The 18974-nt window shown below is 43.6% G+C and overlaps 1 protein-coding gene across 2 annotated transcripts in view; it reads right to left on the bottom strand.

The window, feature by feature from the left end:
- Nucleotides 1-18974, bottom strand: part of AZIN2 (antizyme inhibitor 2) — a 34289-nt gene that overhangs the window by 6529 nt on the left and 8786 nt on the right. For both annotated transcript variants that reach the window (XM_029230424.1, XM_029230423.1), the window contains exons 4-8: nucleotides 15771-15943; nucleotides 14617-14751; nucleotides 13685-13850; nucleotides 12306-12468; nucleotides 11033-11145 (exon numbers count right to left, since the gene is read on the bottom strand). In XM_029230424.1, coding sequence (XP_029086257.1) covers nucleotides 11033-11145; nucleotides 12306-12468; nucleotides 13685-13850; nucleotides 14617-14751; nucleotides 15771-15943 — 750 coding nt within the window. The remainder of the gene's footprint in view (nucleotides 1-11032; nucleotides 11146-12305; nucleotides 12469-13684; nucleotides 13851-14616; nucleotides 14752-15770; nucleotides 15944-18974) is intronic.

Below are 18974 nucleotides of genomic sequence, written 5' to 3' on the forward strand. Positions count from 1 at the left end.
ACAGGCACCTGTAAAAATATAAGATGCCCAGTCTGCTACTAGGGCCCCCTCTGAGAGAGAGGGCAGGGGGTTCCTACTTTACAAAGCATGCCCACCACTACTTCACACCTCATCTGGGAGGCAGTTGCAATTACCATGTTACAGATGAGAAAACTCAGAAGAAATGACCTGCTTCAGGTTCTGGAGGGGGTTAGCAGCAGAACTTCAGGTGGTCCCAGACAAGGTGCCTCCTAGCTGCACCTGAATGGCTGCTTTCCTCAAAGAGACCCAGTAGGTGAGCAGATCCACAGATGAAACAAGGTGAAACATTTAGAATGGCACATGGCTTTGATGGAATCCCTAAATAGTTCCCCAACTTTTAAACAATAAATCAATTAACTCCTATACTGCATAAAGTATACAGAAATATTTTCAAAGGGAAAAAATGGCATGAGCAAGGGCTGCACACAAAAAGGAAAAAGAGGAAACAGAATAAAAGCCTATGATCAAAATCTCACTCGTGAACATATAGGCAAAATCCAAAATGAATCCCTAGCTAATCAAATCCACACTCATATTCAAAGAATCACTTTCAATGATCAGATAATTTGTCTCTAAATGGAAGGCAGGGATGATATGAGCAAGGCAATCACTGGCTTCATCATAATATGGAAAATATAGACCTACAATTCAAATTAAATTTTCCCAATACATGTCAACATGGCATTCAATAGCCTATAGCATCTCTTCTTGATTAAAACTACAGACAAAACTAAACCCCACAACAAAGAGAAACTATTTAAAATAAGGAGCCAACTCTAACTTAATGGAGATACACTAGAATGGCTTCATTTCAGAACTAGAAGCAACCTTAGTAATTAAAGTTAAGCCCCCTCATTTTCCAGATGAAGAAACGAGAGAAACAGGGCCCAGAGAGGTTAAGTAATTTGCCTAATGTTACTCAGCTACTATATGGCAGAGCCAGGACTCAGACCCACATCTTCTGACTCCAAGTCTGAAGCTTTCTGTCATGAGAAATGCTGGCAATAGCTAGCAGGGAAAAAATAAACAATATAGAGAAAGTGAAGAAATAAAATATCACATTGCAGATAACACTTGCCCACCTGGCAAACAAAGGGGAGAGAGGTAGTTACTAGAAGAGCTCAGTGAGTTTCAGCATGCAAGCCAGTGTCTCAGCTCAAACACACAGGGGACCATCTTCACTCACGACAGTAAAGAAAGCATTACTAAACTCAGGGATGTACTTGGGCCACAATAATACTTATTCAAAGAAAATAATAAAACCTTAAAGGGAGAAATAAAATACAAGAGCTCTACCCTCTCCTAGCTAGAAAAGCTGAGTAAAGCAAAAAAGAATTCTCTCCAGTTTAATAGATTAAATATGCTATGACTAATTAAAACTCCCAGGATATCTTTCTAAACATTAGAAACAATATGACAAAAAATAAACATGAGCCTATCACAGAATATTAATAAGTAGCAGTGACAGACTCAATTTTTTGTTAAATGTTTAATTCATACAAAAGGACATTTGTATCATGTGTAAAATAAAAAGAATAATGATAAAATGAATATCTGTGTACCCACTGCCCAGCTAAAGAAATAGAACATTTCCGCTATCTTTGAAATCCCCATCCCAATGACATGTCCCTTCCCAAACTCCAGAGGTAACCATTATCCAGAATTTTGTTTTCATTATTCTTTTGCTTTACTTTTTTCCATGAGTATACCTAACCCTAAACAATTTAGAATTTGATTTTGCACTTTTTAAAATGTATATGATTGGAAATATAGGGTATGTAATCTCTGCAACTTGCTTTTTTATTTATTTGAAACTTACATTCCCAAGATTCATCCAACTGATGCATGTAGATATAATTCACAATAAGCTGCATAGAATTCATTGTATGGAATACACTGTAATTTATTTGATTACTACCCAGCATCAAGACAACATTAAGGTTGTTTCCAATGTTTTGTATTATAGAAATTGCCCCTGTGAACATTCTGACATCTCTTCAAATACACATGCCCAGAGTTTCTATGCAATATATACCTAGGAACTTGCTGGGAGAGTGTACACATGTCTAACTTTACCTAAATAATGCCAACTTGTTTCCCAAAGTAGAAATACCAACTCCACCCAGCAGTATCTAAGAGATCCAACTCTCTATATGCCACCAACACTTGATATTGTCATGCTTTAAATTTTTTTCTAATCTAGTTGGTAGAAGATGTATCTTGTTTTCCTTTTACTTTGCATTTTCTTGATTACCAATGAGGTTGAGCACCTTTGCATTTTCTATTTGGCTTTCCTCTTCTGTGAACTGCCTGTTAAAGTCTTTTGCCCCTATTTCTATTGCTTTCTGCTTCACTTTTTTCCCCTTATTTTCGTAAGATTCTTATTTGTCTGTTTCCTTTTTAAGAATCCTTCATATATTCTCTCTACTAATCCCTTATCAATTATATATGTGTTTCAGTATTTTTCTCCCACTTTATGATTGCCTCCTTCCTTTCACTAACAGATGAGCAGAAGCTCTTCATTTTAATGTAGACAAACATCAGTCTTCCTTTTTGGTTTTAAAGATATTCTTCACTATTTTTTCCTATTTCAAGGCCAAACAGATACTCTCCTATATTGGTCTCTGGAATTTATATATATGTATGGTGTAAGATAGGGATCCAGTTTCATTTTTTGCATATGGACAATCAGGTGGTCTAGCATCATATGTTAAACAATTCCCAACGATATGCTTTGCAAGTGCTGTCAAATCAAGTTTCCAGATATATGTGGATATTTTTTGTGCTCTCAACTATGTTTTGCTGGTCTATGTTTTTATGCCACTCTCCAAACCAAACTATTTTAATAAACTTCTATTATTTTAGTGGTTACTCTAGACATTTACATTTTAACATGCATACCTAACATAAAGTCTAAAATTAATCGATATCTTTACCTTCTGCTCAAACAATTCAAAATCTTAGAAGACCAGCTTGGTCACTCTACCTCCCAACTTACATTCTATTGCTATCCAGTGCTTTAGTCTATCTTGTTTGTGACAGAGACTGCTAGTTGCCTACCCCCAGCAATTCCAATCTTCAATGTTTGCTGGGCACATGTCCACCTAGAATAAAGACTATATTTCTCAACTTCCCTTGCAGGTAGTTATGGCCATAAGATAAAAGCATAAGTACTTTCAGGAAATTTCCTTGAAAGACAACTGGCAGAGGGACTTCTCTTATTTCCTATAATGGCTGGAGCTTCAAATTGCACCTACCAAGATGGGGGCAACACCTAGAAACTGGTACAACTGAAAGCCATATGGTTCCATGTGAATATGAAACCACTATACCAGCTCTGAATTGCCTGCATCCAGACAGTTGCATAAGAGTAAAATAAACTTCAGTGTCTTGTTCTAGTCACATAATTGTTGGTGGTGGTGACGCTGGTGCCAGTCAGTGATCCTTTAAATATACCCACATATTTACCTACCTTTGCTCATCATTCCTTCCTGCAACTCAGACCATCCATCTGGATAATTTTCCTTATGTCTGAAATATATCCTTTAGAATCTCCTTTAGTGAAGATCTATCTCTCAGTATTTGCTTGTCAGAAAATGCCTTTGTTTCATACGCATTCTTGAAAAACAATTTTGCTGGATATAAAATTCTAGGTTGATAGATTGAAGCTGCTATTCCACTACCTTCTGCCTTCCATTGTCACAGGAGAAAAATAAGCTGTAAGTCTAATTAACATTCTTCTACAGGTATTCTTCTATCTGTCTCATTCCTCTCACTAGTTTTATGATCTTCTCCTTGTCTTTGGTATTCAGTTTCACTAATATGTTGTCTAGGTATGGATTTATTTTTAGGTAACATACTTGGAATTTGTTGGATTTCCCAAATCTAAGAATAAGTGTTCCTCTCTTACATTTTATTAACTCTCTGCCAGCTATTAGTTTTTTTAATTTTAATTTATTTTGCCTCTCAGCTCCAAATCCACCGTTCTTTGCCCTGGTTTGTGATGCTGGAGTAAGACATTTCTTCTTACTATCCATCTCTATGTTAGGCTTTGTCAATAGAAGTTGCTGGAAAGACACTGCAAGAACAGATCAGGAAGAAGGGACTTTCCTCCTTTTAGCCTGATGTTTTCTGTGTGGCCACCTCTGGTTCAGGGTATGAGGGTCTGGTTGCATTCACTTCAGTGGCCCCCACAGTTCAACTTTGGCCTGCACAGTCCAACAAGCTTCCCTCCACTCCGCAGCAGGCTGCTTCTGTGATGCAGTTGTGTTGGGAACCCTCTGAAAATTTCTTTGCCACTGGTAGGCTGCACATCCTTGTAATAGCCACAGTCTCTCTTTAAAGGTTTCAATCTCAGCCTTGGAGGGAGAAGCCCTCCTCTAAGTTTCTTCCTTTTTCACTCTACCTTACCAGGGGTAGTAACTGCTTTTATCCTTTTTAGTAATTAACCATCTTTAAAGTTAGCAATTCTTTATATTAAAATTCCCCTGTTCAAATTACTTGTCTTGTTTCTGTATCCTGATACAACCTCTTCCTGAAACTATGCTTAGACATTATGCCTTCTCATTCTATCTACCACTTCCTTTGCCTTTCTTATTTTCTTTCCTATCTCTGTCTCTTTGTGCTACATTTGCATAGTTTCTTCAGCTCTATCTTCCCATTCCCTAATTCTCTCTTCAACTGTCTCTAATATCTTTCTTACCCTGTGCATAAGTTCAATTTTCATATATTTCATTTCTAGAAGTTCTATTTAGTCCTTTTAAAAATCTGCTAGTTCATGTTTTTATATTTGCTTACTTTTGGGTCATATTTTCAATTTTTATTTCTTTAAACATTGTAAATATTTTTATTTCTAGCATCTGATAATTCCAGTACGTGTAGTAATTGCAGGTTTGAATCTGCTGTCTATTGCTTCTGCTGGTTCCCCCTCATGGTGACTTGTTTCTTTGTGTTTTGTGATTTTTTATTGTGATCTCATGTACCTTGGAACTTTATCTGTGAGAATTTTTAAAAGCCTAGGTTGAGAAGTCCTCTTCCAGAGAGAATTTGTGTTTGCTTCTGCAAGATAAAATGAATTCTAGGCTTGAGGTTTTTCAGACCACACAGTTAATATGAATTTGGGCAACAAACCCAAGAAAAGGCCAGCTTGTGGTTTCAAATTCTCATTTTTTTGCTCTCTTCCAACTACTAATAAGATCAAAACAGACAAGTTTTCTTGCTGTCCTCCTCTGTGGGAGTTTTTCCTAATATTCTCTTACACTAATGATTATGTACTTTTTCAGGGTTCCCAGCTTTATGTGAGGGATCCTATCATATTCTCTATCTTGACTAGTCCCTAGGAACACACACAACTATGAAAACTGAAGATCAGTGCTAAAAGGATTCGGTATACACCTCCCAGAGAGAAAGCCAGTTTCAGAGTTAGGTTTTCTCTCTGGATTAATTAATTCACTTAACACATATTTGAATAGTCACTGTTGTATGTGCTTGGGACACACTAGTGAATAAAATAGACAAAGATCCTTGTCCTCATGGAGTTTATAGTCTAGCAGGAGGGAGGAAAACAAAATAAAGAAGTTATATACTGTGTTACAAAGTAATTAAAAAACAACAGACCAGGTGGGGGGTACAGGTGTAATATTAAATAAGGTGTAAGGTGTCAGGGTAGGCCTCCTTTAGGGCAAGGACCTAAAGGAGGTGAGGAGTGAACCAGTGTGGTACCTAGAAAAGTGATCCAGGCAGAGGGGAAAGCTGGTGCAAAGATGCTGAGGCAGGAACATGCTGGGTGAGTTCAAGGAACTGCAAGGAGGCTGATATGATTAGAGTGGGGTGAGCAAGGCGAAGAGGGTGGGGGAGGTGGTCAGAGAGGAAACAGGGTCAGATCACAAAGGGCTGCGGGAGCTACTGTAAGGGCTCTGGCTTTAATATGGAGTGAGACAGGAGCCAAAGAAGGGTTTTAGGTAGAAAAGAGACATGATTTGACTTACATTTAAAAAGGATCCCTCAGGCTGGTGAGCTGACTGGCATTTACTCTAAGTGAAATGGAGATTCCTACTTTCACTTATTTTTTGACCTCTGAAGATTCCCTGCTATCTCTTAAGTCAGGACACAGTTCTCTTTGTTGTCAGTGGGGAGGCTGTTTGGGGTATCTAGTCTACCACATTGCTGGAAATAGAAGGCACCCTACCAGTTTTCTAAACATAGCACAAAGCTGTTGTCAAAAGAATGGGATAAAAACTAGAGATCATTGAAAAAATATGAAATTAATGTACAGTATGGCAAAGCAGAAATAAAAAAAGGGTTAGAAATCATTACTTAAGAATTGTTAAGGCAAGAACTAACCAGATCCAGACCTGACAAGTACTACTGCAATATATTCCATACGGATTCACACTTTTTAAACCATAAATAATTAGAATAAAATACAATGACAAGTAAGAAAGCCCAGTCTTTTCAAGGGGGGGTGTCTCTGTACGGAGTGGGGCAACTAGAGCTTGTACCCTGAATTTTGCTTCCCAAGATTCTCGTAAAACTCCCACGGTAGTTGCCCCCTCTGGGTACCTCCCCACGCCTAACTATACCTTGCATTTATGAAGTGCTAATACCCATTTACTGAATTGCATCTTTATACCCTAAATATATGTCACTTTAGACCACTCAGTGAACATTTAAAATGTTTATAAATAAAGAGTCCACCTAACATATCAGTAAAGAAAACCATGTCTCATAGTATATAATTTTTTTAAGTTAAAAACAATGTGCACTATGACACTTAAAAAAAAAAACAGGAATGAAAGTAAATTTTAACAATAGTTGTCTCTGAATGGTGGGATTAGTGGGTTATTTTATTTTACTGTTTGTGCTAAATTTTTCTCCAATAAATGTTCTATTTGTTATATATATACACCATATATATGGTAATCTATAAACTGCAGAGCAGTTAGAGACAAATTTCCTTACTATTAATTGCAGCACACTTAGTTAAGATATATGATAGTGTGTTGAAACTTCTATGAAAGAATAACAAAGAATCACAAGACTAAAATAATAAACCATCAGATTAAGAAAAAATATATGTATCAAATATTATATTAAATACATACACACATGCATATGCAGGCTCATCTTCATTTGCAAGAAAAAAAAAACTTTAAGACCTCCCAAATTAGGTGAACAGAGGATATAAAAATATATTGACGGGACTTCCCTGGTGGTGCAGTGGTTAAGAATCCGCCTGCCAATGCAGGGGACACGGGTTCAATCCCTGGTCTGGGAAGCTCCCACATGCCGCGGAGCAACTAAGTCCGTGTGCCACAACTACTGAGCCTGCGCTCTAGAGCCTGCAAGCCACAACTACTGAGCCCGTGTGCCACAACTACTGAAGCCTGTGCGCCTAGAGCCCACGCTCTGCAACAAGAGAAACCAACACAATGAGAAGCTTACACGCTGCAACCAAGAGTACTCCCCACTCGCCGCAACTAGAGAAAGCCCACGCAGCAAGGAAGACCCAACACAGCCAAAAGTAAATAGATATATAAACTTATTTATTTTTTAAAAAAAGGATCACTTAAAAAAAAAAAAGACATTGACATCAAAGGAAATAAAATAAACCAAAAAAAAAAAAAAGCTTTATCCTTGTCAAAGAAACAAGAATAAAAGAAATATTGAGGTATACCAGTTCAGATAAATTAGCCAACAAGAAAAAGGTCATGGACTTCCCTGGTGGCACAGTGCTTAAGAATCCGCCTGCCAATGCAGGGGACTCGGGTTCGATCCCTGGTCTGGGAAGATCTCACATGCCATGAAGCAACCAAGTCCGTGCACAACAACTACTGAGCCTGTGCTCTAGAGCCCACAAGCCACAGCTACCGAGCCCACGCGCCACAACTACTGAAGCCTGCGTGCCCTAGAGCCCACACGCTGCAACTACTGAGCCCAAGTGCTGCAACTACTGAAGCCTGCGCGCCTAGAGCCCGTGCTCCGCAACAAGAGAAGCTGCTGCAATGAGAAGCCCGGGCACCGCAACGAAGAGCAGCCTCCGCTCGCCGCAACTAGAGAAAGCCCGCACAGCAACAAAGACCCAACACAGCCAAAAAATTTTTTAATTTTTTAAATAAAAAGAAAAAATAGAAAAAAGAAAATGGTCACAGCACATAATGCTGGTGAGCTTATTGTGAAATGGTACAAATGGTAACAATAAATATTGGTCCAAGCTTTGAGGAAAACAATCTGACAATATGTATCAAGAGGCATAAAAATGCTCAAATCATTTTACCTGGTAGTCCTATTCCAGAGACGGGGGTGGGGGAGGGGGAAGCTGGGGCAAAGTGAGAGAAGCATGGACATATATACACTACCAAATGTTAAATGGATGGCTAGGGGGAAGCAGCCGCATAGCACAGGAAGATCAGCTCAGTGCTTTGCAACAATCTAGGGGGGGGGGAAGGGGGGGGGGGGGGGGGAAGCTCAAGGGTGAGGGGATATGGGGGATGTATGTATGCATATGGCTGATTCACTTTATTGTACAACAGAAACTAACACAGCATTGTGAAGCAATTATACTCCAATAAAGATGTATAAAAAAAGAAAAGAGTTTTTAAAAGGGAATATACTTTAAGCATGTGCATTGAGCCAGCATACAAAGAGACTAACAAAGAGCATTCTAGGCAGAGGGAGTACTCATAGAAACATGAATAAGAATAAACAAAAATTAGCAATGCCCAAATGCCCAACAATGGCGAGATTTTACAAGGAGGCGGTGATTTTATAGAGAGGCCATCATTTTATAGGAAAGTATCAATAGTTAAGAGCTTGTTCTTTGGCAGCACACAGGTAATCAAAGATGAATAAGACATGAACTCTGCCCCCAAGGGTCTACAGTTTATTCCTTTATCAACTGTGTGAGTTTTGAGTCAGTTGCTTCACCACCCTATGCCTCAGTTTTCTCACCTGTAAAATCAACTATATAAACCATTTATGAGAGGAGATCTGAATGCTAACTAGACGACAGGGGATACTATGGAACTGCTCATTTTTTAGTTTGGTGATGTTACTGTGTTCTTTTTTTAAGTCCTTATCTTTTAGTGACAACGACTAAAATATTTTTGAAAAAAGTTCAATAACATTTGTTCTGTAGTTTTTGTACTTTTCTCATGACACTGTTGTAGTTTGCTTACTACTTTCTCTCTCTCTCTCTCTCTCTCTCTCTCTCTCTCACACACACACACACACACACACACACGTGTTTCTACCCAGCAGGATTGTATTTCAAAGACACAGGCAATTATTCCTCACCTACTGTCTTCTGCAGGCCTCGGCACAATGCCTTGCCTGTGGAGGGTACTCAAATATTTGTTGAATTTTTAAAAAAGAAAAGAAAAGGAGCCATGCATATTCCAATGATGAGAAGAAAACCCTGAACCAAGGATTATGTTTAATATGAGTTTTTCTCCCTGAGGTCCAAAAACAAAGTGCTGGGCATGAAGAGCAGGGTATAAAGCTGCCATCCTGGCTAGTGAGGGGCACCTTCCTTGGGGAAGAAGTGCACATACCCCTGGCCAGGCTGGGTCCCTCTGACACACTCCCAGCACAACTGTAGCTAACTGACTGTGTGTGCTGTCACCTACACGGTGCCTGTCTCCACGGCCACACCGCGGGCCCCACCCTGGGTATGGTCACGTGGCAGGACTCCTAAGCGGTTGGCAGCCTGAAGAAGAAGCCTCAGCACCCACCAGAGGAGGAGCAGCACAGACTGCCGAGAGGGTCAGTGCCATCCTGGTGCCCAAGTCAGGAACACCAACTAGAGACTGGTCAGCCAGAGCTCCTGGAGCAGGCATGGGGCTGGGCTGGGACTACAGCCCTGCTCGCTCGTCTGAGGAGCTGATGAAGGGAATGGGGGAGTGGGCCAGGGACCGCCTGCAACAGAAAGAAGGGAGCGGAACCGGGACTGGGAGGGCGACTGGAAGGGAGAGTAACTGGGAAGCAGGTGCTGCCTGCTGTGTAGCCTGGGGCTTGGCTGGCCTAGGCCTGGTGCTTCCTCTGTGTGGTAGGATGTGGGAGACCACAGGAATGCAGGGAATGCTCGTGCATCACCGTAGAAAACTGAATTCCTGAGCACGTCGTCGGGAAGGCTTACTCAGACAAGGCAGCTATGGAATGAATATCCATCAAGTCTCGGGTCGGGTAGGGGCGCCTGGAGGAGAGAGGGGCTCCCTCTGCCAGCAGTAGAGGAGGGGCAGGAAGAGGTACAAAGAGGAGCTAACATCTGATTGCCTCTGGAAAAACTAGTCAGCATGGAAACGGAAAGAAAAACAAAAACACACATTGAAAGCTCACGATGGTCTAGGTACTAGTTAGGCACTTAAGTTTCCTTCCCAAAGCAAGACCACACAAAGGCCTGGAGATATGAAAATCTTACAAGTGTGTCTGATTTCCTTTCCCCTCTTAACAACACCCGCTAAAGCTGCCAGAGGCCCTGGGCTGGATTCTGCAGAGGCTAGAAGGAATGTTCTGTCTATTCCTACTCCCTTGTTAACATGGAAAACTCATTAAAGATGAATTTTTACTTCTAGGAATTTATCCCAGAGCAGTGATCAGAGATGGATGTCAAGATAGACCCACAAAGCTCAAAATCAGGAAACCAAATGGACAATCACTAGAGTTAGATTGGCTAAAATATTATGTAGTCATCAAGAGGCGTGTTGTCAAAGATTGGTTAATGGCATGCAAAGAGCTACACCCCATATTAAGTGGGAAAAAAATCAGGTTACAAATTGATATGATCCCAACTTTATGGGAAAAAAGTATAATACATTTTTTAAAAGATTGAAAAGAAATCTAATGTTCAAAGAGTCTCTGTGGTGGAATTATGGGTGATAACGTTCTTTCTTCTTATTGTCTGTTTTCCACAATGAATGTTTTAGTTTTTTAAAATTAAATAACAATACACACACACAGATGTTATTTAAATGCACCCACCCAACTGAAAACAGGCCCAGTGGGGTAGGCTCACCTTCTGCAGGATGGGGGTAGGGCAGGTGTTGTCAAACAGGACTGAGTTGAAGATTCCATACTCGCCCTCACCGAGTCGGTACAGGATGGTCTTGGGGGCAGAACCGTTTTCCTCTGCAGGGAGGGGAGGGGGCGGGGCAGCACAAGCAGCACATGAGGGGTTGGAACTGTGGCGGGCTCAGCAAGGGGACAAGCTACTGAAGCAAGAGGGCTGCCCCTTCCTCAGCTATGAGGTGGCCAGCCTCCTCCTGTGAAAGGACGTTCACTACTGTGTTGGAAACACCCTGCAGCTGAGCAACCCTGCCCAGGACACACTCCCTGACTGCATCTGAGCCCCTCAATGCCCCAGCAAAGGCAGAAGAGCAGCCCACCCAAACTCAAGACCCCAAGAGGTTAAGCCACCTGCTCAGAGGCACACGATGGGGCAGCGCATGAGCTGGAATGAGAAGCCAGGTCTCCCGGCTGGACTAGAAAGTATAATCCCCCAGATGTGTAAAGGAGGCCAGAATTCCATCCCTACACACACACACACAGAAGACCTTCCACCTGGAGCCCACCACCCCTCTCCAAGGAAGAGCACACTGACCTCAGGCTCTCGTGCCTGGGGGTCCCAAAGCAGAGAAAAAAGCCCCAAGATCAGAGTCAGACCTCTCACTCAAGAGGCTGCTGGGACGACTGATCTATCTGGAAGGTCAGGGAAGAGCGCTGATGTTGGCAGTGTGGACAGAGGAGCCTTGAGTCAGCCCAGCCTGGACTTGAATCCTGGCACTGCCCCTTATCAGCTGTGTGACCTTGGGTTAGTGACTCAACCTCTCCATGCCTACATTCTGTCGTCTATAAAGTGGGCTTAGACAAATATAAGTTGTCATTAATTACTTTCAATATGTTGTGAGAAGCAGTAGGGTGAGTAAGAGCCTGTACTTTGGAGGGAAGACAAACAAGGGGTGAAATGCAGGCTTTACCACTTACTAGCAATTAAGCAATTCACTTGTATTCTCTCTGGCTCTCAATTTCTTCATTTGTACAATAGGGTTAATAAAGCATCTATTCTCCCTAAGGTTGCTTTGATCTCAATCTTCATAAAATATAAACATGCATAGGAAAAAAAAAGATGCTAAAGAGTGTCTTGGGGTGAGAATACTTGATTGTAAACGTCCCTAAAGCAAGGACCCATTTTCCAGATTCCCCCACCCCTTAAAATCAGACCCAGCTCAGCCAGCCACTGTCCCTGGCTTTAGGGAAGAATGGGGCTCCGCTGCCCACCTGGCACCTACCCTCCCTGCCAGGCTGTTCCAGAAGAACCTCCTTCTTGGCGATGATGCTGACTGCCAAGGTGAAGGCCGAGGTCACATAGTAGCGCCCCAGCTTGGCAAGGATGTCCACACCACAGCCCTCCGGGAAGTACAGGTCCAAGGCTGAGCTGATCACGGAAGAAATCTGAGAGGATGGAGGACAATTACATGTTTGAAATGTGGGGTTTATGCTGAAGACTTGCTGCAGCTCCAAGTCTATTTCTTGAAAGCTTCTTTGATTTCAGGTTACCCCAGCTGGTAACCACGGACAGCTGGACAAGAAGGTAGGCAGAGACAGAGCTGGGTCAAGACCCTCACACTTGTGTAAATCACCCTTCAATGACCCTACAATGGGAAAAGACACTCTTAATCTAAGACTTGGTACTCAGATTCCAGAAGCCCTGACGTGGATTTTTCTTTCCTAAATAACCAGTATGCTAAATAACACATTTTTTTAATAGAAACTACAGAGAAGGAAAAAGAAGGTCAAAGTCACCTCTAATTCTATTACCCAGATTAACCTAATCAGTGTTAACTTTTTGGAGGAGCTCCTTTAATTCCTTTTTATACAAACCTAAAAACCCGATTTTTTAATTATAAACATGACAGGGCTATAAGTATATATGTTTTTATAAACTGTTTCACTCAATAAACTGAATGACCTCCCCATGTGTGTAAATGTTTTCACCATAAGAATATACCATAATTTAACCAATCCCTGAGTGCTATAGGCACCAAGGAAATCCACTGGACTTCTGTTATGAAGAATGCTGCAATGCTCATCTTTGAAGCTAATTCTTAGTGTCCATCACGTATTATTTTCTTAAATTCAGTTCCAAGATGTGAATATTCCAGGACCAGGCACTTACTAAGAAAAAGCGACCCCTAGTGGTTCAAGTTGGGATTGCAGGGACACGTTTTTCCTGATTTCACCCTCCAGATGGGAAGGAGACAGACGGACTAGGAGTGGACAGAAGGTTGGCTTTTCCTTCCCCTGCCCACTTGACTTCTCATCAGTCCGCCGGAGGGTGAATAGGGCACACCCAGACCCTCAGAAAGCCTTATGACTTATGCAAATATGGCCTGGTTAAGCCTCAAATAGGTGCATGGACGGAGTCAGGAAGAGCTGGGTGCGCAGCCAGCTCTTCCATGGACTCAGGAAGTGAAGTTAACGTCTGCGAGCCTCAGTTTGCTCAGCTGTAACACAGGGTTAATAATAAAATAATCCAGGTAAAGCACTAAGCACAGCACGTAGCACATGGGACCCACTCACAGTGAGCTTCCTGGGATCATTATAACCCTCCCTGCCCCCATCCCCCCCCCCACCAAGCCCAGTGTGACACTTGCAATCCCAGGGTTACCTCTTCGAATCTCACTTTGACCCCCTCCACTCCAGGGAAGCCGCCGCCAAGGTCCAGGATGTGCATCCTGTGGCCCAGCTCAGCACCCATTTCAAACACAAGCCGGGCGTCTGCGATGGACTGAGCGTAGGCCTGAGGGTCAGGACAGCCACTGCCAATGTGAAAACTGGGAAGGGAGGAAGAGCCTCGGCTTACACCCAGCCAGGAGCAACCTTGGCCGAGCACACTGGATGCTGTGCCCATTTTCCAGATGTAGTGACTGTGGGCATAAAAGGTTAAATGGGCTGCCAAGGGCCATGTGGCAAGTGAGGAGTGGACAGGAGACTAGATCCAAGGTCCCTTGGCACTTGGCGCCCCCCCACCATCCCTCCATGCTGCCCCTGGGGCTGAGCCTTCTGGGGTGAGGGCTAGGGCCCCAGATTCAGCCAGATCTGATGTACATCTCACTCAGCAGTCTGACATGCCGTGCTTCAGTTTCCCCACCTATAAAGAGGGGATAAGATCCCACAGTTATGGGATAGTGTCCATGAAGCATTTAGCAGAGTGCCTGGCCATCCTAAGTCAAAAAAAAAGGAAAGCTATATTGTTAGGTCATAGTTCTTGCTTCTTCCATATCCCCTACCAGAAAAGAGGCACAGCCAAGGTGTGCCAGGATGACCTTTGGCCTCAGGCTGGGAAAACTCCTGCAAAGCCAGGTCCCTCCTGGAACCTCCTGGGACAGGACCTTCTGCAGACTGTGGGGTTGGGGCAGTGGGACACTCCAAAACTTCTTTCCAAAGGGAGGAAGCTCTCAAATGGCAGAATTCTAGGCCCAGGGACAGGCCTTCCTTGGAGACCCTGAGGGAGGTCTCACACAGAGTTGATTAAGTCCTGGGAAAAGAGGCAGTGGGCAGTGGGCGTGGGTGGTGATGGCGGGGCTTCTGGGCACTCACCTCACACCCACCACCTCTACGTGGTTCCTCTTGGCATCTTCAAGCAGTTGTCTGCAGGATTTCAGCGACACTCCGAACTTGAGGCTCAGGCGGCTCCGGGAGTGGGAGTCATCGGTGGCAATGCACAGAATCATCCTGAGGAGAAACGCAGCACCTCTGCAGGGGGCGCCATGCCTCACCCCCCCACCCCGCCCCCGACCAAGCCTTCTCTAAGTCAAGAGGCATGAACCCTCATGGCTCAGAGCTACCCAACCCCACAAGCCCCTGGACCCCTTCCTCTCCCTGCACAGCCAGTCAGCCTCTGAGTCCTGTCCAATCCATTCCCTAAATGTCCCTGGGCCCTCCCCTGGGGCCCCCGCCCTGGTCCCAACCTCACCAGTTCTCCTCTGGGCAGCCCCACTTCTCCGAATCAGCCTTAACACCAGCCAGGCTTTTCCAACTTCTCTTGTATCGGGGGGACCATTTTTTAAACACAGTCTTATTGAGAACCCCGATATCCCCAATATGTAAAACAGACAAAATGGAAGCTGCTTTGGGTGAACTAGAGTGGCCCGCCACCTGGCTCCCCAGGGTGTCCAGTGACCAGGTGAGAGGCACAGCCTGAGCAAGATGTCCAGCCCTGACCCCTCCCAAAGCCCACGTGCATTGGGTTCCCTGCCCTGTGACAAGCATCATTCACTTCTCCTTCCCCCCTTGCACATGGTATGTTCCAGCCACACCAAATTTCTGCTTATCCCTCAAATGCCCCATGCTGCTTCTGGCCTCCATGCATTTGCTCACGCAGTTCACTCTGACACACTGTTTATGCCCTCCCCAGATGCTGGTCACCCCTCAAGGCCCTCCTTAAATGCCACCTCCTCTGTGAAACTTTAAATGCCACCTCCTCTGTGAAACCACCACCCCCTCTTGCTTCCTCTGCCATGACTTTGACCTCCGTAGTACCGTGGGCTTTGCTCTGCCTGGCCTGTAATCCATCATTTCTACCTCTGTCCTACTCAGGCTCTGCATCCTGGGTCCAGTCCAGGAGTACCTGCCCCAACCTCCTGTGACTCTGGCCGGGTCCAAGGCAGGGTCATCAGCCCCGGCCCCATTCCTCCCACTCCCTCTGCCCTCACACGCAGCCCAGCCTCCCGCATGAGTGCTTCTCAGCTTACTTGGCACTGGGGTGGCTTTTTACCACCTTTGCCAGCTCCATCTCGTTGTCAAAGCTCAGCAGCCGGACCCCATGCTTGGCAGCATACTTGATGTGTGCAATTTGCTTACAGGGGTTGCCGTAGATGATCTTACTGGCAGGGACACCAATATGCTGGACCAACTCCATCTCTGCCTGTGGGATCCCAAAGGTGGTGGTGAGGAAGCACCAGAGCCTGCTGGGCCCACGGAGGCCAAGGAAGCACAGATGAGGGGCAAAGTCATAGCTGTGCCTGGGGAGGTCCATAAAAAGTGGGCCTCACTTTTAGACAACAGGTATACAAAAATCAGTACGCACGCTGGTTCACCACTGACAGGGAGGGCTGCCATGTACAGGTGTGTGGGTGGTTTACTGCACAATCCTAGGGAGGGAGGGGTCCCGTTCAGAGAATACATGGTAGATTTCTATGTTTATTATGACTTCCTAACAGTAAAGCATCTTGCTCTAACAAAATCAGTATATTTATTTACAACAATTAAGTGTCTTAAGGAAGGGATACATTTTCTAATTCACACAAAGGCACTCTACAGATTCATGGTAGCCCTGAAGACAGGTTTCTGACACATTTTCCTGGCAGATTTAAATGTTTAGAGGCTATCACTTGATGTGTTAGAAAGTTCACCAGACCAATAATCTTTGTGACACAGGACATCCAACATCCAGACACCTGCTCTGTGCATGGCATGGTGCTGGGCGGCTCCAGCAAGGCCCTCTCCCCACAGGGCCTCCTCTTCCTCACCTCTTCAGAACGGTGCTCCACCTGATTGCTGCATTAATGATCCAGACAATGATGATGACGATGGTGAAAGCAACCGTGCTCACAGAGCACCTACCACAAGCAGGCACTGAATGAGCGGCTTTACATCAGGTGTTGGCAAACTTTTTCCATGAAGGGCCAGAGAGTAAATATTTTAGGCTTTGTGGGCCGTATAGTTTCTGTACAACTACTCAAATGTCTTTGTAGCACCAAAGCAGCCACAGGTAATGCATAAGTGAATGAGCATGGCTGTGGTCCAATAAAACTCTACAAGTCCCACCATCCATTGTTTGCCAACCCTTGCTTTACTTATTTATGTATGTATGTATGTATTTTTATTTATTTGGCCTCGCCGCGCACCTTGCGGGATCTTAGCTCCCTGACCAGGGATCAAACCTGTACCCCCTGCAGTGGAAGCACAGGGTCCTAGCCACTGGACCGCCAGGGAAGTCTCCAACCCTTGCTTTAGACTCGCTCTTTTATTTACTCCTTACAATACGCCACCAGATGGTATTAGCTCCATTCTATAGAGAAGGGAACATGCTCAGAGAGGCTATGGAGCAAGTAGGAGGCAGAACCAACTTTCAAATTCAAGCCTGACCCTCCATGATTAAGAAGGTGGCAGTTTGGAAGCACGGTAGGAGACACAGGGCCATCTTCAGCCATCCCAAGTTTGTAATAAGACTGTAATTTTAATGTAGCAACTTTTCAGCACGAGGTATTTATGTGCATTACCTCATGCCATGCCTATAACTATCCTATGAAATATTTATCGGCCACATTTTACAGAGGACAAATTGAGTTCAAAGAAACCCACTTGCCTTGGTGACACAGCCAGTGAGTAGCAGAGGGAGACACAAAGGTCCACCTCCAGAGCTGGAACTGCTGTCATCACAGCTTGCTTCCAAAGACCCCACGTCTGAGCAGTTATGAAAATGTGGTTTCGCTCCCTGCTTCACCCAAGAGGTGAGAGGAAGCAGCAATGGTAACACTTTGGGGACCTGTGGTTTAGCTTTGATTAAAATTATTTAAATAATAACCATTGTCATTCATTAAAGGATTACTGTATGCCAGCCATTGCATTAAATATTTTATAGACATTCTCATTTCATCGCCATATTAATCTTATGAGGCAGGAAAACAGAGGCTCAGAGAGGCCTTAAGTGACTTGTCCAAAGTCACACGGCTTACAAGTGGCACTGCTATAATTCTAAACCCAGGACCGTCCGACTTTAGCACACCAGCTCTTAACCACAGCACTTCAGTGGAGAAGACACCTTGATGTTGAATTGGCAAGTGTATCTCGAGCATCTACTGAGTTGCCAGGCTTTGAGACAGGTGCTAATGAAAACAAGTGGTGAGTAAAGCAGACAGGGTCTCTGACCCTGTGGAGGTTTCAGGCAGATGGGAAAGAAGGGGAGGAATGAATGAACACTGAATAATAATAGGATTACAGATGGATAAGAGCCATGGAGAAAAAGTACGGGATACTAGAGAATGTGGGATGGGGAAACCTGGATGTGAGGGGGTGACGGACAGTTTTCTGAAGGTCAGAAATTTAAGCTGAGGAGGAGGTGTGGAGAAAACGGAACCCTCCTACACTGTTGGTGGGAATGTAAATTGGTGCAGCCACTACGGAAAACAGTATGGAGGTTCCTTAACAAACTGGAAATAGAGTCACCATATGATCTAGCAATCTCACTCCTGGGCATATATCTGGAAAGGACAAAAGATCTAATTTGAAAAGATACATGTACCCCAATGTTCATAGCAGCACCATTACAATAGCCAAGACATGGAAGCAACCTAAGTGTCTATCAACAGATGAATGGATAAAGAAGATGTGGTGTATATATATATATATATATACAAACACACATACACACACACAATGGAATATTACTCAGCCATAAAAAATGAAATTCTTTCATTTGCAGCAATATGGATGGACGTAGAGATTATCATACTAAGTGAAATAAGTCAGAGAAAGACAAATACCATATGATATCACTTATATGTAGAATCTAAAATATGATACAAATGAGTTTATTTACAAAACAGAAACAGACTCACAGAAATAGAAAACAAACTTATGGCTTCCAAAGGGGAAGGAAGGGAGGGAGGAATAAACTGGGAGTATGGGATTGACAGATGCATACTTCTGCATATAAAACAGGTAAACAACAAGGATTTACTGTATAGCACAGGGAACTATATTCAGTATCTTTTAATAAACTATAATAGAAAAGAATTGAAAAAAGAATATATACATATATATGTATAACTGAACCACTTTGCTGTACACCTGAAACTAACACAGTACTGTAAATCAACTATACTTCAATTTAAAAAAAAAAAAAAAGAAATTTAAGCTGAGCCCCATAGGAGGCCTGGGCCAGGCTGAAAGGG

This window comes from Monodon monoceros, unplaced genomic scaffold (genome assembly GCF_005190385.1).
Source record: "Monodon monoceros isolate NGI ecotype Baffin Bay Population unplaced genomic scaffold, NGI_Narwhal_1 Super_Scaffold_18, whole genome shotgun sequence".
In the NCBI taxonomy this organism is placed as follows: domain Eukaryota; kingdom Metazoa; phylum Chordata; class Mammalia; order Artiodactyla; family Monodontidae; genus Monodon; species Monodon monoceros.